At 44.3% G+C, this 24,689-nt stretch overlaps 1 protein-coding gene across 1 annotated transcript; it reads right to left on the bottom strand.

Annotated features, from left to right (window-relative positions):
* Nucleotides 1–229: 229 nt before the first annotated feature.
* On the bottom strand, nt 230–24,666 carry LOC110980121 (intraflagellar transport protein 172 homolog). The gene is made up of 38 exons (XM_022236479.2): nt 24,522–24,666; nt 23,263–23,406; nt 22,972–23,084; nt 22,576–22,761; nt 22,058–22,360; nt 21,448–21,571; nt 20,754–20,912; nt 20,230–20,382; nt 19,910–20,013; nt 19,528–19,726; nt 19,026–19,193; nt 18,237–18,373; nt 17,385–17,577; nt 16,874–16,966; nt 16,267–16,344; nt 15,755–16,003; nt 15,051–15,129; nt 14,281–14,401; nt 13,660–13,804; nt 12,778–12,867; nt 12,280–12,377; nt 11,506–11,641; nt 11,102–11,218; nt 10,543–10,685; nt 10,023–10,181; nt 9,533–9,713; nt 8,585–8,694; nt 7,590–7,725; nt 7,272–7,370; nt 6,672–6,845; nt 6,009–6,212; nt 5,541–5,651; nt 4,900–5,019; nt 4,116–4,271; nt 3,477–3,575; nt 2,634–2,787; nt 2,203–2,294; nt 230–1,977 (listed from the first exon to the last, which is right to left on the bottom strand). Exons 1-38 carry the CDS (start codon nt 24,558–24,560, stop codon nt 1,888–1,890), a joined length of 5,256 nt encoding a protein of 1,751 aa, XP_022092171.2. The 5' UTR covers nt 24,561–24,666; the 3' UTR covers nt 230–1,887.
* Between the last annotated feature and the right edge of the window lie 23 nt (nt 24,667–24,689).

Below are 24,689 nucleotides of genomic sequence, written 5' to 3'. Positions count from 1 at the left end.
CTTTGTGATTGTTGAAGTTCTTTAAAAAAATGTTTAATAACAGAGGAGTTAAAACTGGGGTTTAACCGAATGTGAAGTGGCTGCGTGTGAATTTTAAAATAAATACCCAAAGAAAAATGATGAAAAATAATAAAAATTATACGTATACCATTAGAATGGAAATCTAAATTAAAATTGAAAAAAAAAATAAAAATGGACGTTTTGAAGGAGACACATTCAAAACGTTAAATAGTGCAATGGAAGGAGCGGTTCACTTTAATTAAAAATCGCTTACCTCAACAGAAAACGTTGCCGCGTCAAATCTAAAAAAATGAGTATTGAACGTCTAGGACAATCTACTGTTTCTACAATTTTTTAGAGCGTTTCTCACCGTGTTTGACGTCGTAGTTTAATGTCACGAGTGCTTTTCGTGTGTTTATCACGTAAAGTTTGATCTGTCAGTTTTCGAAGAAAGTCCACACTGTACATTCTTAAGGCTAATCGACATTTTACTGAATAGGGTAACATCACAACATTGGTTTAATAACTTTGAGCCCCCCAAACAATCCACTCCCCCTTCGGGAATTCGGTCCTCGACCTGCCCTTGTCTGTACTCATAAATATTCAGCAACACTTAAATTAAAACACCACCATCTACATTAGAGGCTGTTTAGAAGAACTTCATTAAATTATTAAACTGTACTGAAGCACAATTACACAGATTTGAACCATCCTTGACAGCTAGAATGTATTTTTAATAGCAATTTTAACAACTCACTGTCAGAGTAAACAGTATCAGGAATATTACTTGCTTCGAAAATCTGTCATAAACTAAGCCTCACTCAAAACAGTGAGCAGTAATAAAACTTGTTTCTAAATACACAAATCAATGAGTGCCGCGCCCTCTGGCGGGTTCCTGGTTCCCACAGGCAAATTTACACAATCACAGGGGTTCCTCCGATGAATGGTGGTGTAAGCCGGCCAGACATTTTGCCCGATACCAGACTTCCAGTATGTAGGAATATTCACAAAATATTACGCAAATCATGTTATCAACAATCTGAAACAGAACGCTCCAAATCTGGCAACTACAAGATAACCGATGTTCCCGATTACAATTCCAAAAGTTGCTCGATTTCTTAAGATCACTGGCCACTTTTAATGGAGTGGTACAAGGCAGGGGTTACACGGTCGTGTATCAAAAATTTAAATGAAAACTACCATCTCGGGATGTAACCTTTATTGACTGGCCGATTCATCAAGTATTATGATCACTGGTGGATAGGGTAGGGCGAGGGGGGCCATGCTACCCCCAAAGAGGGCTTTCTAATGCCGTTCCAACGCAAGCCGGGTAAAACGGCCAAAGTTTAGCCTTGCCCTGGGCCTCAGAAAAGCCACAATAGATTCAAACGTGAAGAAATTTCCAAATTCTTGGCACTCCGCAAAAAATCGCTCCCCCCCCCAAAAAAAATGGTTCTGCCAGCTGCCCTCGAGTGCGATACACAAAAGTAACTTGTGCATGACTGAGGACCACGCTAAATCCCTACTTTTATTTGTATATGAATATAATGTCGGCATACGTATCCCTCATATAGCCTACACAGAGTTTAGACAATCATGTCTTACAATTATGCTTACACTTTTTCTGGTATTCTTGACTTTTTCTTTCTCACACGTGAATAGACGCCTTACAGTCGGATGAAAGCATTTCAAAATGAAAATAACAAAAGTGATTACCGGAGCAGTGTATTCTAAATACAATTGAAAAGAAATGAAATCTATCTATTCAAACCTGCAGTCTCAACACAAGTACATGTATTTCACAAGAAAAGCACTGGTCTGATTTTCTGTCATTTTCGTAAACTTGAACTGTCGTGACAAATTTGGACACACGGCAGTTCAATGAATTCACTGGAATGTGTAGCTCTGATTGGGTGCTGCTCCGCACCACTGACCGATGAACTTCAAGACGTCTTGGCAGTCGGGGCTGTGCGACATCTACGGGTAAAAGACAAAAACTAGGTGACGGCACAAACCTCATCAGAATCTGTAGGATCTGTGCAGATTAAGTCGAAACGGAGCCCAAGCTTGAGCCAAAACACTGGATGTAAATACACGTTTGGGGCCTCCCACATCTATCGTTGTGGGCTGGAAAGGGGGCGGGGACAACAAGATTATAACTGGGAGATGGAGAATGCATTTGTGCAAGGATTTGAGTATTACCTTTGTGGCCATGAGGAACTTGTTCCAATCATCTTTGTTGGCGGCTTTGCCCGGTCTCTTAAACTCCAGTTTGTTCCGCAGCACGGGATAACCTGCAACCAAACAGGTCACTTTTTTCAACAAAAAGGCGGTCTAGTGAGTTCTACTAGCTGATCCATTCCTTTTTGACCTGTAGACAGTCTTAAAGTTTTGCAGTCGAGACCTTTTACTGCTATCACAAGACCCTATCAACAGTAATATCTAAATGTACCAATTATATTGTGATGATGGCTGATATCAAGCCTAACAGTACAGTAATAGCACGTCATGAATGTAGATCGGTATTGGAATCTGTCACGGATACTTTTTCTATACTTCACCAGTACATCACACAGCACATTGAATGTATCGCATGTATAGTATCCGTCCCGGATACTACTTGAATTACTCACCAGTGATAACGCATGGTAGTGATTGTATGTTGGTGTTAGCCGCTATCAAGGAGGCCACGTAGGTGTCTCTTTCGTCGTGATCCAGACATTGCTCCACTTGCTGGTCCATGGACACGGCCAGGACCCATTCCTTCACCTCCTCCTTTTTATCTTCCTGAAAAGTTACGGAATGCAGACAAACATTTCAGCACCACTGACAAATTCAAGCATTATTCCCGATTATTTCTAGCTCCCATTAAAATTTGCAGCAGGAAGGAAAAGGTTTCCAGGGTACATGTGAAAGTAGTGAGCAGACTGCACCAAGTCAGTTAATTATGGAGGCAAGTTCCATCAAGGCTAGGTTTAACTGTTACCCAACACGCTTTCTCGAAAATTCACGCTAGTGTCCAAAAAATGAATTAGTCCAGTATTTGACTGTTTGGGATTAATTTCTTTATCGCTCACAACCAACTTAATTCAACCTAAAGTCAAGGCCTTAATCATATTGAAAATGGCTTCCATACATTAAAATTGATTGCTATTTTAAATTCATAAAAATCATAAATTATAAATCAAATTACTCCAACTGCATTAAATTTAAAGTCAGGATTGTATGAAGTTCTTTCATATACTGACTGATATCATTTCCAATTTAAATAAATTCAGCAAAGGACACACACATTGGTAAAGAGATGTTTTAATTCTTTCATTAAAAATGGTGGTAGGCACTGCAGAAATTCTCCTAGCTGTAATAAAGAGCTTCGAATTGCTGATTATTAGACCTAGTTTCGTCCGACCAGTATGTTTTTCAAATATTTTTATTCCTTTCGTTATATTCCATTGAAAGCAACGGGTATATCCTACCGGCACATGCTGGCGCTCTGGAAGGGGAACCTCAAAGGGGATGTCTGTATCCTGGAAGTCGGTGTTATCCAACATGTCCAGGCTGCCCTCTTCAATAGCCTGGTAACACAGTAAATAGGAATACTTTTAGGATAGACATGTGAATGAATAGTGTCCATACCTCTATCCGAGAAGTCAGTGTTATCTAACAAGTTCAGACTGCCGATTATATAGCCTTCTACTGCCAGGTAGAATAGCAAATATTAACACTTTTGGACAGGATTAGAATGAATGAATAGTGTCTTCATATCTGTCCCACAGGTCAGTGTTATCTGTAGCCTTCTATACCCAGGTGGAATAGTACATATTACCACTTTGTGGATTGGAATAAGATAAATGAATAGTGTCATCTCTATCCCAGAAATGAGTGTAATTAAACATGTCTAATTGTCTTCCTCATATTGAATGATGAGAACACCGACACACAATGCATACCTCTGTCTTGAAAGTGGAATCCCAATATACTAACAGACAAAATAACAGGCAAACTAGATGAAGAAGTCATTAAACTATATTGGCCTAAGTAGCATTCTATTTGCAAGGAAATGACAACACTTGGTGCACCATATTACGTCGTGATGTTGCACTTAGCTCTTTTACCTCTGTGAGATCTAGGAATCGGTTGAGGAAGACAAACGCCATGTTGAGCATGCCCTGTGACCGGGCGTGCATTCCAGCCTCGTAGAAGGCCTTGTCAGCCGGTATGATGTCAGTGTGACGTAGCAGGGATATGGACAGCCTGGCCGCCAGACTTTCCTGTTAAACAAAACACACAGGTGAGGCTGATGGACAGGATGCATGCTTATGTTGTAGTTGAGACCATGAGACTGGTCACAAGACCAGACACCTGATCAGTCACAAGATCAGTCACAAAACAGGGTGAACAGTGACAAAGGAATGCTTTTGTTGCAGTTCATTTGATTAGCTTGTGACCTGAATTCGGACTGGAGGTCTTGTGGTGGTCTTGCGATGTTTGAAGAGGTCTTAACTACAATGCCGGACTGGCAGTACGTTCTCAATGCAAAATCGTCTATGCATTCCTATCCCTGTGGCTAATCTTACGTCTAGTCTTGAGATGATCTTGACTACAAACGTACAAGCAGACAGAAAAGCCTGACATCCAAAACGGACTAAGTCGGTGCCAATGAGCCCGAATAGAAATGGCTTAGCTCACTACGGCTGGCCACATCGCACGCATCTATGGAGCTAGCCCAAGCCACATCCACAGACGACATCATGTCTGCAAGCTATACTCAATCATTTCTGATGTTACCTTAGTCATGTGCGCTTCATAATGCTCTACCGGCATGCTTTGAACATTGCATTTTGCTTCAAAAGCCTCTTTCCTTGACAGCGGTGAGAAGTTGGATCGGATGGGACTTACCAGGTTCTGGGTTCCCATACACACACTCCGGGTGGCATAATAGTGGGCGATAGTCAACATGGCTTCAAACTCCTCGTGCTGGGCTGTGTTGGCATCCGATGACTTGGCCACATGGTCACACTTCCAAGCAAACGAGATAAGGACAAGTCATACCGCAGGGTTCCCACAGCAATCTTAAAACCAAATTCCACAACTTTTCCAGGACTGTTTGGGACTAAAATGTGACATTTTCCATGATATTTAATGCCATTTTGCCTGGAAATATTGCTTTCTATTATGAACTGGAAGATTGCCATAGCCACTACTGCAGACAGACAAGAATAGAACCTATAAATGTATCATTCTGTTATCTCATCAAAACTGCCCAGCAAAAATAGCCCTTGCATGACGTTGATTTCCATGACATTTCATGACTGTTTTTCATCTCAAAACAAGATTCCAGGACACCCTATTTTTCCCAATTTTCCATACTTTTCCATGACTTTTCAGGATATTTTTCCAAGGATTTTCCAAAATTTTCCAAGACCGTTAAATCCCTCCTACCAGCATTTTTCAAACATTTTAAGGTCCCCCAAATCGATTCCAAAAATCACGCAGTTTCACACCTGAAACTTTTGGCCAAGGAGGGGACAGTGACTTACCAGGTTGAGAAGTACGTCTCTCAGGTCAGCCCAGTTGCGGTACGCCTCGGCCTGATTCATGTGGGGATTGGAAAGCAGCTCCATCACAAGGCGCTTATAAATGTTGTAATTCTGCAGAGAGTAAAAAGAAAAAAAAACAATCAACATTAAACAGCCAGCCGAAGGAATTTGAGCAAACAAACTCTTCATGAAAGGCAAAAGAAACTTTCACGTTCAACCTGGAAAATAAATTTTAAAAATTTCATTTTTCCGGGACAATTCCTTAAGAACCATTTTTAAAGGGCTTTCACTTAAAAGTTTCTCCGTCGACTTGTGATCCACAAGTTCGTATCACATATGTTGTATCACATATGTCCACTGGCGTTTTCATCGGCAAAATGGCGCAACAGCTAACAGAAGAGGCAGTAATGAACAGTGCCACCCCCCTTGCTGACCACGGGTGAATACCCCCCAAAATGCCAATCTCACCTGTGGGTTGGCAGGGGCGCCGTGCTGCACGTACAGGTCCAACGCCTTGTGGATCTGGTTCTCCTTGATGAGGTGGGTGGCGTAGAGGGCCACGTACTTGTGCAGCACCTTGAAGCCCTGCTTCTCGGCGGTCTCGATGCATTTGTCCCACTCGCCGCGGCCGGCGTACATGTCCAGGGCAGCAATGACATCCACGCCGATTAACTACAACAGTGGAAAGGCCATGAATTGGCAAACGAGTCCAAAATGTCAAGAAAATGATTACCGAGTAGCTGGGGATATCACGATGGTGATCTTGATCCCTTATAAATCATTCAAAGCACTAATCTTCCCTGGATTTACCATGAGCAAACATTTTCATAGTTTTCTAATACACTGATAAGGATTAGCTGGCTGTGAAATGACCCTTAGAAACATCCTATGTGTATATGCTCAGGAAAATCTGGAAATTTTACCGACAATTTTCGTCAGAAAGTTTCCCGAATCCCTTCCAAGTGAACAGTGTTCCAACTAACTGGAATGTTTCTTTCTTTAACGTTCTCAGTCTGAGATGCTCCTTTGAGAAGCTGTCCTGGACGCTGCACAACCGAGTGGCGGATCTAAGCCAGTAGAGAGTAACAAATTTGTACCTTACATCTTCAAGATTCTCCCCCCGAGACTTACCGACTCGGCCTGGCCCTCGCTCTTCAGGTGCTCCTTGTACTTGGTGTCCACGTAGTTTTCGTAGCGAGGCTCCAACTCCTTGGCCACCTTCTTGGCTTTGTTCCACTCCCCGCCTTCCATCAGGGTGTCGATGGCCTCCTTGATCATATCCACGCTGAGATATATCTCGGCCGCCTGTGGAAGAGGTCGGCAGGGATCAGTTAGAAACAAACACCCATGGAGACAGGCGGTAATTCAAAAGAAGAGGAAAGGAGGAACTCGAGGGAGTGGATCATTTGGAGGAAAACAGTTCACCAGCAATGATTCCGGCATTTCAGAAATGACAACGTGGGTGTAAATTATGAAAGAGAAAGGCAGTGGACTCTTCTGATGACTACCGTGACAGGAAGCTTTTAGTTCAAGACCCATTTCTGCCAATACTAGCTACGATGCTTTTTTTCTACAATGTGGAAGAAAATATTGAATGCAGACATTCCTAAGAAGTGCAGGCTGGCTCTACAGTCCAGGGCAGATTTCAGCGACACCTTTCAAGCTTGCAGATGGATTTGTGCCTATCGGTGCCATGTGAAAACTAACGGAAAAAAAGAAATCAGAAGTTACCTCCTTATATTTCTGGACGTCTGCCAGTCTCGGTCCGACGATGCGCACCACGCTGAGGGCTTTGGGTGTGTCCAGGAACTTCTGCGACAGCTCCGCAGCCTGTAGAGCCAAAAAAAAAAAAATCATTTGGTATTCACGATCTGGTCACTGGTCACTCCTTCCTGGCTTTGTCCAAGACTTTTAACAACCTCTCAGCCTCGATCAAAGTAGTTATCTCAAGACAGTGGTCACTCAGAGTGACTTCTGCACAGCAGGCCACTTGGTTTTTCTAGGTATCTGTTCGACAAATGTTCTTGCAGACTGGTCATTCAATCTTACCTTTGTCCAGCAGGCCACTAGGACCTTCTCATCATTAGTCTGTTGGGTAGTGACCTTCAGATAGCAGTCCACAGCTCTGTTATACTCTCCGGATGCTTCCCATTCTTTGGCCTGGCCCACCAGCGTGTCCGCACCTCTGCATATCCAGAAAACATGTGAAGTGTGACATTTGGGAAGATCACAGGCTTTTTCCACAAGGATCTGGATCATGATCAGTGGGTTCACTGACACCAGAACCCACCCTAATGGACTGAGCGAACCAGCAATGAGATTACTGATCCAATCTAGATCACGATCAGTGGGCTCACTGACACCAGAACCTACCCTAATGGATGGAGCGAACCAGCAATGAGATTACTGATCCAATCTGGATCACGATCAGTGGGCTCACTGACACCAGAACCCACCCAAATGGATTGAGCGAACCAGCAATGAGATTACTGATCCAATCTGGATCACGATCAGTGGGTTCACTGACACCAGAACCTACCCTAATGGATGGAGCGAACCAGCAATGAGATTACTGATCCAATCTAGATCACGATCAGTGGGCTCACTGACACCAGAACCCACCCTAATGGATTGAGCGAACCAGCAATGAGATTACTGATCCAATCTGGATCACGATCAGTGGGTTCACTGACACCAGAACCTACCCTAATGGATGGAGCGAACCAGCAATGAGATTACTGATCCAATCTAGATCACGATCAGTGGGTTCACTGACACCAGAACCTACCCTAATGGATGGAGCGAACCAGCAATGAGATTACTGATCCAATTTGGATCACGATCAGTGGGTTTGACACCAGAACCCACCCTAATGGATTGAGCGAACCAGCAATGAGATTACTCACCCAGATCTGGATCGGGATCAGTGGGTTCACTGACACCAGAACCCACCCTAATGGATTGAGAGAGTCAGAGATCAAGTTCTCCCTCCCTTCAAATTTTAAATCCTCCTAATACGGAAGTCGACACAAACTGCCACCCACCGTGATCCTTTATTGAGCACCTCTCGATCATACTCGTCCTGCAGCTGCTTCAGCTTGTGAGGCACGTACTCCTTGCACACTCTCAGAGCGTCTTGCCACATGTTGGATTGCTACCAACCAACAAATTGGGAAAATATCATCATAATTGTGAATATTTCATCAAAAATTATAACTTAAGAATCCTCATCAGCGGATACAAATGCAAACCGGGTCGGGAAATTGCCCCAACATTTTGCATGGGTAACGTTTTCAACCAATGAAGGAGCTTCAGTACAAAAGGAATTTTCCTTTTGGGAGTTGAGGGAGTGCCCTTAAAGTCCGGGGCAATCTCGCTACTGACCGAAAGCCTAATTCATATCCCTGGGCCGGATTTGGACCTGGGTTGTAGAGGTGGACTGTGATGAAAGGGTATCGCTGTGCTTTCCTAGCTTCCTGGAGTCCTAAAGATGGATGTTTAGTTTTGGGGAGCCCATTTCCAAAACTGGAAACCACTCACACAAGTTAACATCTACAAACCACACTGGAAATGGTGTGGAAGTTAACAAACTTTTTAAAAAAATGAACTACTAATTTTCAAGCATCAAGTAAGCCTTGTCTTTCCTAGTGAGACATCAAACAAGAGCATTGGTACTTTGACAAGTAAGTTTTACATTACTTGTCAACAGGAAGTAATATATATGTGACCCACCATCCCAAAACCAGGCTGAAATGGGTAACTTCATAACCGTGAAATAATGGAACTTCCACTGTTCAGATTTTCATGGGAGTTTTACAGCTATCACTACCCGTAAGAAGCTTTCTACGGACAGAATTTGGATATAACATGGATCACTTCAAAGTGTTAGAAAAAACTGAACTAGAGTAAGACTTCAGCCTGGTTTTGGGACGGTGGTTCACATATAAATCAACTTTCATGCGGAAAGCATGGTTCCCCTGCATGTTACCTACCTTGTAGTATTTGATAGCTAATTCTGGCCGCTGGGCGCGCAGTAAGAACGCCTCGCATCGCTGGTATTCCTTCTGGTCAAATGCGTAACGAGCCTGGCCAATCAGGACGTCGGTCACACTGTCTGGGTCGTACTCCTCTGCCACACGCTGGGCAGAGTCCCAATCCTGATTGTGAACATACCTGGAGAACATGCACGCAGGTTTACGTTACATACCTACCGTGGACATTCTTTTGTTTCAAAACATCACAAAATAAATCGTTTTAGCTACTCTGTGAACACTCTTTTGACCTGAACTTTTTATCATGATTTCCTTCAGAATTCCTCTTCATTTTGCGACCGATAAACCAAGCCCAGAAGTTGTCGGACACTGTTTAACAACATCAAACCACATCAAAGCTAAGCCGTGTTCAAACCAACTGGCTGCGACAGGGAATGATGTACACAGCTGTAGGAAAAGTGGTTTCAGCCATAGCCTCAAACCCACTCACATCAGTACGGCTTCCTTGGGCTTCCCCGCCTTGATGAACGCAGCCTCGGCCTCTTGGTACTTCCCTTCGTCCTCCAGGAACATGGCGTGCTTCAGGGAGATATCCGGCATCTTGTTCTTCATGGCGGTCCGCGCAAGGTCAAAGGCAAAATCAAATGCGCTGTACGGAGGGAAGAGAACAATCGCATGGTTGGCATGCACTTCAACAGACGTGGTCAACCAAACAGAATGCTACTTTACAACTTCGGAAATAAATCCGAAGGGAAATTGACGAGGCTCCCAATTCCACATGTATTGGAAAACTGACAAAATTTCAAGTACTTGGTCTTACAGAAATGTATAGCTACTGCAAACTGCTTGACAACAGTGACCTGAAATAAATAGGTTTAACAAATCAGAGGGCCTGGGATTTCAATCTCAGCAGAATATTTCTGCCGTGGAGAAAGCTTCTATGATTGAAACATTCTGTGATTATGTAGTTGAGGGTGTTTGCATCTCAAAGAATATATGGAACAACTCACCAGTTCTCTGTGGCGTAGTCGATGGCGGATTCCAGAAGGCCAAACTTTGTGAGAAGCTTGACGGCCGAATCGCCACCGAGGCTCTTCGCCCACAGATAGGCCACCTGCTTGGCTGTGTTAGCGACACCATGGTTCTTGGCAACCTGAGGACCAACAGCAAAGTCGAGACCCAATCCCATGAAACGAGTTTTAAAGATGTTTCTTGCTTGTTTGTTTTTACGAGAGATCTTTGCTTTGATGTATCTGTAATGAATCATCAAGTCTCAGGCAAAGCAATAAATTATTCAAATTAACCGTGACAAACTCATTCTTTTGTCACCATATTCTCTGTGGATTTTGTGACTCGACCTGTGAAAGGACTCGTGACTGGACCAGTCAGAGGACTTGTGATGGGCTAAAGACAGCAATGGAATCCACATCTTCACAGATTTCAATGCTCTTCCAACAAGACTCCTGCCATCTCCTGGTCAACCAACCATGGGGTTTTAGCATCAACAAGGTGTCACTTTTACGAGAAAGTAAGAACCACGATGTTCAAAGTGCCAATCCCACCACTTACCCTATATGCCTCATCCCACAAATCTTGAGCCCTGTACATATTGATGGCGGCTTTCCAGTCCCGGGCTTCGATGTAGTGGTGCTCCGCTTGGCGGAAAGCCTGCTCTCCCTCCAGCTCCTACAAGACAAACCAAAACAGGCATAAAATCTGGAGATGTACCATCTGATCCCTCGGCGGCTGGGGTGAAGCAATTTTTTTTCATTATTATGGTAAAGTGTCTTGCCTGTGGACATCCCCGCACAGCCACCAGACTGTGCACGGACTCACAAGCTGAAGGCTAACTCACACTCTGCTTCACCGCACCAGACTACAAAGCAATGGAGCTCCACATTTAAGTACGAGTCCATAGCAAGCCTGTAATGAAAACTTTGGTTGTCACTAACTAACAGTTCTAGTACTCAAACCTTGGCCAGATGGAGGTGGGTGTCCTGGAGTAGATCTGGGTGATACTGCTTGACCAGGCGGATCATGTGATCGTACTGTCGTTGCTTTTTGTACATAGTGATGGCCAAGTCAGGCTCATCCACCGTCAAGTACAATCTATCAAGAAGATACAGTATTAATAACTGGGGCAAAGAACTTCCTCTTGGAAGTCTATCTCTTGGCAATAGAAGAATCCTGATTATAGAATCTTGGCAAAATCTGACAGATGAGATGATTCTTGCAAATTGGATACCATTTAAATCCTGTACCTTCTCACTTTACAGTGAAATCTTCTGCATCTTCAGAGGAGTGAATTTTACACAATTCGGTCAACAACAAACACTCTTAAAGCAATGTCAGGAGGCGTTCAGTTGTGAGCAAATTAATGACTAGGTCCATGTGATGTTCCAAAAACTATGATTAGGTAAGCTAGACAATGGATGAAATCCTTTCTTAATACTGTGAAATCCCAATGTGTAATCTACTCCAAGTGGGAACAACAGATGGCGTGGTTTTTTTTGGTACACACCACTTAATAAGCGCGCCACGAGGCACGCAAGAATATGCGTGTTTGACGCGGAGCACAATGAGTACGCGTAACTAATTTACTCCGGCATGTATGGTCTTTGCGTACATGCAGAATGCATGAAACTAACCACATGTCTTTCTTTTCGCTGACGGGGGTGCACTTCAGCTCGGGGTGGATACTTGAAAAATGGCACACCTAAATTTCTACAACAAAAATGGCTTCCTACCTTTCCGCCTCTCGGAATTTGCCCTGGCTCTCCAACTGTTGGGCCTGGGTAACGTACAACACCGCAACCTCTTCGCTCTTCATGCAGGTTACGGCAAGCTGTTGCCATGGAAACAAACAGATATACATATTCATCAGCACAGTTTGAAGGGCTCAACTTGCTTAGGCCCATCTAGTCTAGATATAACACGGGCGTGCTGTTCAAAGGAAAATCAGACATAAGTCAACTCACTTCAATGAAACCGTCAGCACTACACCCATCAAAAACAGGAAAAAAGAAAGATAAATGTACCATGAGAACTGGTTGCCAGTCTATGCTACCATAGATACCTATTTTGACAATAACCTCTCGCCATGTGAAACCTTTTAATGAAATGGAGAGATGCGGAGATATTTTAAATGATTAATTTGAGTAACTGCAGAGACATGGAAAACCTAAAAGAACACATGTATTTAAAAGAAATAGGTAACATTGTAAGATGACACCATTTTGTCTCACCTTATGCGCCGCTTCCCACTTGCCGGCAGCAGTGTACATGTCGATGGCCTCTTTGGTCATTCCAGCCTGGACAAAATATCGCTCCGCCATCTGGTCGGGAAAAAGAAAATGCAGTGCGTGATGTAACAGAAGGTTCTTTCAACTCATTTTGTGGGATTCTGAGTCAGATTTGCTGGTAAACATATATAGTTACTGGCCAAAAAAGCGGTAGTGTTGTACATTGCTTTGACCGGCTGCCAGCTGCGCATATAAATTTCTTTGACCCTGAAAGTTGGACCACACATCACCTCAACATTTTCATTTTTTTTTAATCCTGAGTCTTCAGGAATTTGTCCATCAATGCCATATGATCATTTAGACATCAATTTTATGAAGATCAGACATACTATTCTTACGATATGATATTTTTTGTTAGAGAGGTGGGTCCAACATGTTAACTTTGCCCATTTCAGTGTTCAATGCACAGGGCCGACATGGATTGAAGACGTGCATTGTAACCATAGCAACACAATTCTTTAAATCAAATTGAAACTGTTCTCATAATAATTGTCACTACATATAGACTAATCTGATTCGACATCATAACTGCGGTGGCACCGCACTCACACGCACATTCTTCAGCTCGATGCGCGCGTGTGTCTGGCAAATCACGACACCCTATTGGTCGAAGAGGCATGTAATGAGCGCGTACCACCTGTCCACGAGCGTTGTGACACCACGGTAATGGCTTCTAATTCTGGTGGTCGAATTACACTATATGCTGCGTTTCAAAAAGATTTAAGCCACGGCCCAGCTGTGACAAAATCTGAAAACCCTGACTCCTTCAGGGTTCAGCAATATTTTCTGATCCGCAAGTCTATGATAAAAATCGTTTCTGCCCACCTCGAAGTTTCTGATGTTGGCATAGTGCTTGGCGATCTTCGGGTAGTACTTCTCACCGACCGTAGGGTCCTGGATCTCGATGATCTGGATGGCTTTATTCCACTGGTGGGAATGAATGGCTGCCTCTATGGCCTTCTGGGAACAACTTTCAACAAAACCAAAACAGACGACACAGATAAAGTTTAATACAGAGTTTTAAAAAAGTAACCTTTACAGCATCTGCAATTTTGAGTCACTGAATTGTTTAATCTGTGCCGTAAACAAGATCTGACAAGTTGGTAAAGAATTCGACTGCGTATTTGGCACAGTGCTGCAAAGTCAAACTGGCCTTTTTGCCATTACCTGCAAATCAGTAAAAATCGACCGAGACAGTCATCAGGTATGACGTAAAAGATGACTTGACATTCTGGGACAGTGATAAGTTTGCAAGTCCATGTTTTTGGAATGACCACGTTTATCTGTCACCACGTATTATGGGCATTTTCAACGCAGAGATGAACCCCACAATTATGTCTGAATGGTTAATCACAAACTGGACTGCAGTGATTGAAGTAATTCAACTCAAGAATGAGGAACGTCAACATGATGACATTCAGTAATCGATACGTCCACCTAGCTTACCCAGCTTCAATGTAGTGGTTGATGGCGGCGTCCATCTGTTTCTGAGACACCAGGTAGTCGCCCCATTCTTCCTCCAAACGGACCACTTCGGTCGGATAGGACGCCCGCGCAAGCTCCACGGCTGAAAAAGAACGGCGCAGACAAAAATTAGCAGCGTGTGTCATGCAAACTGCTTCTCTAATGAACGATAATGTAATCAGTGGTTTTCATTTGATTTCATGCTGAACTACAGAGGGCGCCGTCTCAGTTGATAAAGACGATAAATGGAAAGAGTTTTGCTATCAACATGGGTGTTCATTTTAAGATGTACTTTGCGTCGGGGACATGTTAATTTTAATTATGGATTTGCCCTTACACCGAAGTATATTAATTAACACTGTATGCTCAGTACTGTCCGAGAGCTAGTGATAAAAATTCACAAGCTCACTGGGTGGGGCTCGAACCCACGACCACCTGCTTACGAGTGCAGACATCTTAACCATTCGACCACCGAGCTTGCCAGGGTCAGCTGGCCAGTCCGCGCCAGATGTCCAAATCGAATGAACGTTTGGTTTCCTCAGATGAAGACCTTAAACTCTATACCGCTTCCCTCCAACAGGCCAAAGTGTGGAGCATTTTCAAGTGGTACCAATAACGAACATTTGAAACCGATTACGTAACTCAAGATGCAGCGAAAGGCGGTAATAAAAAGTGAGACTAGGCAAAACGGCCCAAGCGCACCTGAGAGGGACAGGCTAGAAAAAAAAATGTCAAAATCTCAGTCATTTTACCTCGCCTGAAGGATTTGCCTCTGCGATAACACTCCAGGGCTCTCTGGTCGTCTCTGGTCTTCTCAAACAAATCACCGGCCTGTTGAAAGAAAAACAAAAGGACCTCTTCGTCATCAAACAAACTCAATCGCTACAAAGCCCAAACCTCCCCCAACTATTACTCCCCATGCCGCCCCTACTTGCTCCAGAACTTTAGAGGTTTATACATTCGTCGCTGAATGTAACGTCATCAAAAGAAATGCAAGTGCTAATGGATTAGATAACACGTCAAGAAGGACTTGTGTCCATTAATATCTTTCCACTCATCAAACAGGGATGAAGGCTGGCTCTCAAAACTTCTGCCTGTCATGTGACACACATAGGAAATGTTTACAAGCTTACATAGTTCCCGTGTCATCAAAACGTAGAAATGGCTGAAATCTGGCTACTCTAGAGAGAATCACATCCTTGAAGAAAAGGTGATGAACAGATTCAATCAAGCAAGTTGTTGCTAGCTTTCAAAACAAGATTAAAAATATCAAGCTGAAAATTTCTTTTCTTTCGTTTGGTATGTATAGGGAATTTACGGGCATTTTTTCAAGCAAATCAGAGTCACATGGCCACGTGGCGGTACCCCGATTTTGTAAGACTTGGCATGGAAGGACAAACTATTCTTTCATGGATTCCATCGGCTTCCAAACACGGCTCGTTCCTCGTCAACCCACCCGTTCGTAGAATTCTCCCTTGATGAGCGCTGCGGCGATCCTCTGTATCAGGTCTCTGTTTTCCATCAGGTCCCCGCGGCTCGTGGCCAATCTGGCAGCCCTGGCGGGCATGCCGGCCTTCATGTACAGGTTGATGGCAGCGTGGTGGTCCCCCTCGTTCTCCTTCATCTCGCCTGCCTTCTCCTCTTGGCCGGTGTCCATCAGCCACTGGTAGTAGTTGCGGCGCAGACTCTCCAACTCGGGATGACCCTGGAGGGGTTAAAGGCCAAGGCCTGCGATTAGGACTTAATGTGGAGATCTTGGGATACGCGCTTCAGAGAAATTATGAAAGCACTGTACGTTGAGTGCTTTTAGGAGATATTGTGAAACTGAACCCACGATCACCTGCTCACTCGTGCAGACACCAAGATTGATGTGGTCAGCTTAGAAGTTTGAATCTAATATACAATTAAAATCTCTCAAATTAACAAATTTCTGAAACACAACGTTTTGGGAGATGAGGCTTCCCATACCTTAGCTTCAGCCACAGCAATCGCCTCGTCCCATTTGTGGAGTTCTTGGTACATCTCCATGGCTTCATCAATGTTATTCTGAGTTTAAAAAGTGCGAAAAACTTTAAACTTCATTGGTTTGTCAGTTATCTGCTCCACTGTCAACACTCATTTCGAGTTTGCCAACTTCACTTAAAAAAAAGTTTGCAATGTCTAAGCTCAAATACAAGATGAAAGTAAGTCAAGGTATAGGTTTGGACTTTGGACGAAAATACCTTCTTGGAGGAGCCTCACCCAACACATCTCAAACTTCCACGGTGTGAAGTGCTTTTAAACATGCAACAATATCGCATGCAAACTGACAAGGGCTATCACTTCCATTACACACAGTAGGGTCCCACCTCCTCAACTTGAGACTATTGAAGACTGATAGACCAGACTTACAGCTCCCTGTTTCCAAAAATAAGCCATCTTGAAATGGATGGGTTGCGAGTGGTTCAGACACTTTAAGTCTGAGCTCACCAGCATCATGACCACCCAAAGTTGTGGTCAAGACTACAATGTCAGCCAGCAAGTGACGGACTTCATCATGCAACCCCCGGTTCGTATCCAGATGGGAACATCTTACCTGCTCCAGGAATACGGACTCTGCCTCCTTGAAGTCTTTGTTCAAGATGGCCAGCTTGGCTCGGACAGAGTAATGCTGAGTCCCGTCTCCACCCTAGAATGAAGGAAAACGGTTGATGTATGTTAGGAACGAGGGACTGCTTTGTGAGACTATTTGCGGGGGGTACTGCTACGAACGGTTACGGTGGTAGGAGCCCCACTTGAAAAGTGAACACAGATCTCAAGGATGACGGCAATTTAAGAGGTGAGGGTAGGTGTGCCTGAGTAAGGATGTAAAGATTGCCAGAGTCAAGTTGTGCTCTTTAGGTTGAACACAAACTCCAGGACTCAGTCAACCATTCAAAAGACAGGTTGTGTCTGAAACAGGCTTTGTCATCACGTGCCCACGTGTCTTCAACCCGTGATGACTTGGAGCTAGTTCGAGATGCAAGATTCGGAGGTAGCCTTACTTTTTGAAATCACACCAAACGATGCATAATGAAGCACTTGACAATTTCAAGGTCCCAACTCACGATTTCCTGGGCCAGTTCTGCCGCCATCTTGTTGACGTTGCGTAGGTACCTGGCCTTGGCCACATCCCCCAAGGCAGCGAAGCAACGCTCGGCAATGTGAAGCTGCTTGGCCTCCAGGGACAGACGGCTCAGTGTCTTCCACATGGCCTCCGTTTCGCTGGTCATCTCCAAGGTCTCCAGAAACGCCACGGCCCTGAAAAGGGAGAAATTTTACATCTTATTAGACAGCACGCATCTAACCACACGAGTAGGCCTGTCCCTGTTCCTACAGTCTGGTCTAGATTTTAAAATGGAAGTCACATTTTTGTAGTAGCCCCTTCATCGCCTTCTGCCAATGCCACCTGGGTTCGAATCCAACCTAAGTCAGCATGTGAAACGAGTTTTCAGTCCCTACCTGATTCAATCGGTTTTCCCTGGAATATTTATCCGAGGTTTTCCTCCCACCTCTAGAACTGACCTTTTCTTGTGTTCGTAGTTGTCGCTACATCTAGTACTTGGCACTACGTGAGCTCTTAGATGAACAGAAATAAATACATTTTGGATCCAGTCAAAGTATAATTGGTTCTGGTCTGATATTACAACATAACGAGAATCATGCAGGCCAGGGAAGATCCCACAGTCAAGGTGGAGCGAACAGCTAGAGTAAACCACTTATCTAGTTGACAGTAAAGAACCAGAACCCGAGGCACGGTTGCAGGACTGGTTATCAATGGCCAAAACAGTATGGCGGGAACCATTCACATGACAATAATTGACATGTCATCAACCACATTTGGACACAACTCGATACTTCAGATTTTCACCACTGTCGGGTTATATCTGTGAGTCCCAACATGTCTTTTTCAGTTGTACCTTGTGAAGTCGCCATCGTCAATCGCTGTGCCGAACTCAATCAGTCCTTCATCCAGAGTGTAGGATATGGTTGCTACTCCTTCAGTCACGATGACGTCCGTTTTGCCGTTAGCTCTCTCTAAATCAACGATGTCTCCCTGTGGGTGAAAGATTCAAACAGGCTTGTCCGGCTTATTTTTTGTTCAAGTGGATTTTAAGGCTCTAATCTCACATTACGTGAAACTTCCATTAGCCAAAACCTCTGAATGCTACTCACCAGTTTTATCCTGACTAGATTGGCAGTTAGTAGTTATAAGATAAACAATCACCCTGGCACCCACTTCCCCCAAGGCCAATGTGAAAATTGCCCCGTCAATCACGGCACACTGGCTGGAACCCGCTGATGGTGTGAAATAACGGAACTGCTCAGGAGCACGGGCAAAGTTTGACTGTTTTGTTATATAATTTCTCAGGATGTATTCGGTCGATTTTTATGATTCAAAGCTGCTTACCCAATAATTTGTGACACTTTTCCCAATGCCATACAGTATAAGCAAGAATCTAGTGGACTTTTGTCGATTTTTTTGTCAGCAAACTGACAGGCAATGCCATCACCAACCACCTGTTCACACTTTGTTAACTTTTGATCAGATAAGAAACATTGGAGTGCAAACTGCTCTATCCAAAACCAGTGGATACCAACCAGAGTTTGTCACAGGCAAACTTGGGTCTGCTCCAAATGGGTGATTCAAGTAATGCCCCGTCTTTTGGATCTTTTCTCAACCCCCCCAACCATTTTGACCCCTGTACCTTGATGCTGAACATGGTGCAACGTTCAGGATGGTCGATGTTGTACCACACGCAAAGGTTGCCACGATTTTGCGCAACGACGACGTCGCTCTGCGGAACCCACTGGACGTAGCTGGAGTAGTTGAGAATAGTGGTCTTCGTCTGGGTGTCTATGTCAAACAGGTGCAGCTGTGCAAAGACAAGGAAAGAGCTGTTGAAGTAATTTTGGTTCATTTTTTGTAGACTTGCTGGGCGATACCGTGACAAGCTGTATCAATTCACACTCTCAAGTGGAGAAAGGTAAATTGGGTCAAATGGATTGCCCAAGGACACAACACAGCCGGATTCTAACTCCTGAAGCTTGAATCATGAATCGTAAACCCTAAACACTACGCCTCATAACAGCTTGTTGGGCACTAAGATAATCATACAAAAGAAACTCAAAGCGACAAGACTACAGGCTGCATTCTCCCAGGAAGCAGCGACTACTGAGTAATGAGTGACTTGTCAAGAGGATGCTTACTCGGAGTCGCTTGTCGCGGAAGAGCAGTTTCCTTCCAGTCTCGTTCAGCTCCAGCCAGTCGATCTTGGAGTCATGCGTCAGGGTGGCGATGTTGAAGCCCATGATCAGGTCCACGATGGAGATGGTCTTCAAATCCACGAGGTATGCCATCTTCTTGTTGTCTTCAACGCCGAGCTGTTTACGTTCGTTCAGTCGGACGCTGTTGGCAAGAAGCAAAACCAAAGGATTTTGATAATCAAGACTGAAGTCTGTCAACCGCAACAAGATACAGCAGGCCTGGCCAGTGTTTGACATCTTGTATGTCTTGTTTGATATCCAAAAAGTTAACATCACTAAAGCGTCTCAGATCTGACAAAGTACTCAAGGGCAGGCCACACTTTACCTGATAAGATGAGGATTCATGAACTCGGTGCGAACACATCCAAGGATCTCGTTGCACCCATACTCAACGAGACTCAACTCACCAGCGTTGAATATCATGCACACCTTGAACAGACAAAAGGATCAAGAATTTTAAGCTGAAGTTTCTTAAAGTCAGAGTCATCCAAACCAGTGCAAACGTATACAGAAGTGCTTATTCAACCTAACTACTGCTGATTTTTTACCCAGCAAGTTTCCCAAATTTGGCAAAATCTTACACAGCAATCGCATGGTATATTATTTGAAGTTAAAAAAAAAACTTCACTGGCAAACTGGCCGTACCGATTCATTCTCAAAGAAGAACTTTTCATTTCCCCCGGTGTTCTGCCATGGAACTTCACTGAGTTTGTTGGTGGACAGGTCACCCAGCAGTAATGTGTCCGTGGTGTGAGCCACGAGATAGCGATCTTTGCCAAGGATCCGAACTTCATCCACCTGTGTAAGAAGCATTCAACCAATTTATTTAGCTGACAATTGAAAGCCTTGAACCAGTGCTATATCAAATCCATCAAAGTCCTCACCAGTCCAATATAAGTCTTCACAAGGCCAATAAATGTCATAACAAGTTCAATATAAGTCCCCAAAAGTCCAATGTAAGTCTGCACAACTCCAATAAAAGTCCAAACAAGTCCAACAAGTCATCACAAATCCAGTACAAGTCCAATTTAAGTCAGCATAAGTCAAATAAAAGTCCTCAGAAGTCTACCATTTGTCCTCACAAGTCAAGTACGGGTCCCTTAGGTCCATACAAGTCCTCACAAGTCACTGTGTCACAAGTCAAGTCACAGAGTTCTGCCAATACTCACCTCATACCCATAGTGGGACTTCAACACAACGCGGGTTCCTGACGACAGGTTTTTGACAATGACCTGGGACAGGCCCACGTAAGTCATCTCAAACTTGTTCTTGTAGATGGCTCGACGGAGACAACAGTCAAACAACTCCACGCCCCCGCACAAGGTGCCCTGGAATATTACATCAGAATGAAAACCCCTATTAACCCCTTCACGGCGGGATTATTTTGACCCCTGACTGCTGGGCTGTGGTATGCCCTGAATGGAGGGCTTTGTCCAGCAGCAGGCCCCATTGAACCAGCAGCTGCATGGTGAATAGACTGTATGTGTGGTATGCACTAATGCTCACACAATGGTGCGGTAGTAGCAGTCCTCCGTAGTGAAGGGGTTAAATCTTCAAACATGGTCTGATGACGATGATTTACACAGTAAGGTCAGACTGTCAATGCCTGACTGAGTTTGAAGCTCATCAACAAAGAAGCTTGACGGCAAGTTTTGACGAAAGTCAAAGAGAAATTTGGAGTGTGTCACATCGGAGGACTCCAATTTGTCTAGTTCACAGCTCTAACACGGCTACACTGCTCTAACACATTCATTCCAAAACAGTGCTGCACTAGTTTGACTGAGCGGTTTTGAACGACACTCAGACAAATACATGCTTAAACAATCAGATTTTGATCTTTGGGAGTAAATCCTACGAACTCACGGCCACGAGGCGAGAGCCGTCCTTTTTCCAGGCCAGTGCGGTGATGGTGTAGAGGTTCTTAATTTCCTTCATCTTGGCCTCTTCCCACATGCCCCGGCGGGGTGCCCAGTTGAACACTCGTAGCCTGGTGATCAGATTCAAAATGCCGTCATTCTCACTGCTCACTGAGCAACTTTCCACGTGCCAAGTGAGTCACCTGCTTGAACACTCTCAGTACACGAAAACAATGTTGACACACTTGTTCTGTAGTTGTGGGTCATGCACATGCATTGAAACATACATGTTGTGGGGACCAAAACGGTTACGGGACAAACTTTACCCCCACAACTTGGTTCCAAATTTCTAAACAGACCAACTTTTCTCCTCAACGTTGAGGAAGGCCAACCCACAAGTGTTTTTTCTGTAGTTGCTGGGACGAGACATGTTGAAAAACAGATGTCACAGGGACCAAAGACGTCATGGCAAAAATTGTTTGTTCTGCAACTTGGTCTTCACTTCCCTAACAAAAGAAATCGTCTCCTCAGTGAGGTGAAGGCCTACCCCAGTGAATAGAACAGTCTTTCCTCTGAGTGTCTGACCGGGCCAAGAGGGTTAACATTTAATAACTCACCTGTCGTAGCTGCCAACCACTACGGACTGACCGCTGGGGCTGTTCACGGCCACCGTGAACTCGTGCTCGTCCGCGTCGCGGCTGTAGTCGAACTGCTGGCCGACCCGGCCCTCCTTCCCGTAGACTGTGATGCGCTTGTCACAGCCGGCAGCCACGATGCTGCTGCCCGCCCAGCACAGGGCGTAGGGCGGGCAGGGGTGGGTGCAGATCTTGCCCTGCGACTCGCCTGTGCCTTCGTCTTCGAAGAAGAAACGGACAACGGAGCCGTCCGCGTGGCCTGAGAGGATGCCCTTACCAGACATGCTGTTCAAAATTTAAAAAAACAAGGAAGAAATCAATGGCACTGGGTAAATGGACGTGTTTGGTCAAAACCAGACGCTTCTGTGCCAGACTTGAAGTAAGACTATGACAGCAAAACATGTTTCACCTCATTGTCACCACAAACTTTTGCCAGTCATAAAACAAAACCTACCAGTACGTTTCTAGTGTTTACATGGACAATCTGATTCATTACTCACTTGGGTGCCAACGAGACAACGTAGGAATCTGTGCCATAGACAGTGGAGGATTTGTTATTCTTGGTGTTGGCGATGCGCACCTTGCCGTCTGCCAGACCAAAGACAATGTTACTGTCAGGGGGCCATATCATGCAAGTCACAGCACTCTGTTGGATAAACTTGTTGCAAATCACCTTCTTGGAATCCCTAAGGAGAGAAGAAACAAGTTAACATCAATAAACGCGGATCTGGATCTCGATCCGGATCATGGCTTGCTCCATCCATTACGTACGCAGGTTCCGGTGTTAGTTAACCAACGTCAGATCACTGATTGCAATCTGGATTAACGTAAAAACAAACAGGCCCAATCGGTCAAAAACTTTGTAGACTGGTGTCCACTCAAACCCAAGTACTGACCAATCGTCGCCGATCTTGTAGACATAGATGATATTGTCTGTCTGACCCACAGCGATCTTGGTGGAGTCGGGTGAGAACGCCAGCGCCTTCACGGTGTAACTCTTCTTGCCAAACTGAAACAAAATTCCACAAGAACATTTCCATCCAGTTATTTCTTTCTTGTAACCTTTCTGAATTTGACAAAATAATTTCGTCTTCCAGCAAGCACCCTCTTGTTTGGGGCTGTATGATTTAAAGCCGACACTATTGGGGTCTCCCACTCCTTGAAACAAGGATGAGGCCTACAGGTACCTTGGCATCGACGGGTTTGGTGGAAAATTTATCCCGCCTCTCGCCGTGTTCGTCATACAGGAGCACAACGCGGTCCACTGTGCACACCGCCATCTTGGTGTTGTTGGGCGCCCAGGCAAGAGCTGTGATTTTTGCCGCACCATCCTGGGATTGAACACAAGGAAACGCAGCCAATGAAAATCATCAAATTGTTAGGAAGGGACAATGAATATAAAGGCCCCTTTAGGAAAGAATCCCATGTACGGATGCCGCTGGACACCCTGTGCCCAAACCCTACAAGACTCGTCTGAGAAAAATATAAGCGTTTTCTAAGTGAATACCTCAGTATTGTCACCGTAAATTTGACTTCTTAGGACATTGTACTGCTTCAAGATGGCTAAGAGATCACAGAGGGGAGAAATTAGCGGTGTCTGTACTTGGACTCTTCCCTTCCCATATTTCGTTGCAACGTTTTAGTGGAGTGTAGGTCTAGGTATATGTATTGCAGTGCAAACATCGTGATTGTAATTTACGCATGAAATATACATGTATGCCATGTCAGTTAAATTTAGTTAAATGGCCTAACCTCTGTGATAAGGTTGTCCTCAGATCCCTAATTTTGCCAGCTACTGTCGAGTCTGGTTTTCAAATTAAGTGAGGAAATAAGGGAAATGGCCACCATACAGACACGGATACTGGGCTTTTTCTTGTGCCTGAGTTAATGTCAAGTTAACGTATATCTGAGATTCCCTTGACCTTTAATTACTTTGACACCCAACCATACTAAAAGATCACAAATGAAAGATGTCAAAAAAATCTGGATGCATTTCTCATACAGATGGACAACACTAATTTTCCCTTAAAATGTTACAACAGCCGTCGGAAGGCGATAACATGTCCTAAGTTAAGTAAAAAGTGTAATTTAGCAAAGAAAAATACGAAGCATTTTTTATTTAGGGCAGGTCTACTTTGAGTTTGAAAACAGTTTTTTTTCAGACAAGTTTCATGCACAGAGGCATCAAGTGTTGTCCACGGGCATGACAGGCCTAAGCCCTATTATGACACTGTCCCCTTTCTCGAATTCTGATGAGAAGACTGAAGTTGAAGTGAACCACACCACTTTCTCCGACATGGCTGCTATTTGAAACGTATTGTCATGATGAGTATGCCCATGAGTATGACTGAGTGACGATGTGTTGACAAGTAGCCGGCGTCATTGACTACCAAAATTCAAGATGGTCAGACCCACCGCTGTTAGACATTTCTGGCACGGCAATTACCTGTGGAGCCAGCAGAGTCTTCATATGTTTCAACTGCATATTTCTTGATGTACGATTGCACCTCTTGCGGCTTGATTTTTACCAAAGAAGTTGACGATCACAAACGAAGAGACTTCCCCGTCCCGTTTTGAGATGGAGGAATGTTTCTTATACTACGACTGTTTTATG

Source organism: Acanthaster planci, linkage group LG18 (genome assembly GCF_054643075.1).
Source record: "Acanthaster planci isolate LZ-2023a linkage group LG18, COTS_SCS, whole genome shotgun sequence".
Lineage (NCBI taxonomy): Eukaryota > Metazoa > Echinodermata > Asteroidea > Valvatida > Acanthasteridae > Acanthaster > Acanthaster planci.
The sequence above is the reverse complement of the archived record's forward strand: the minus strand, read 5'-3'. Positions and strand labels throughout refer to the sequence as shown.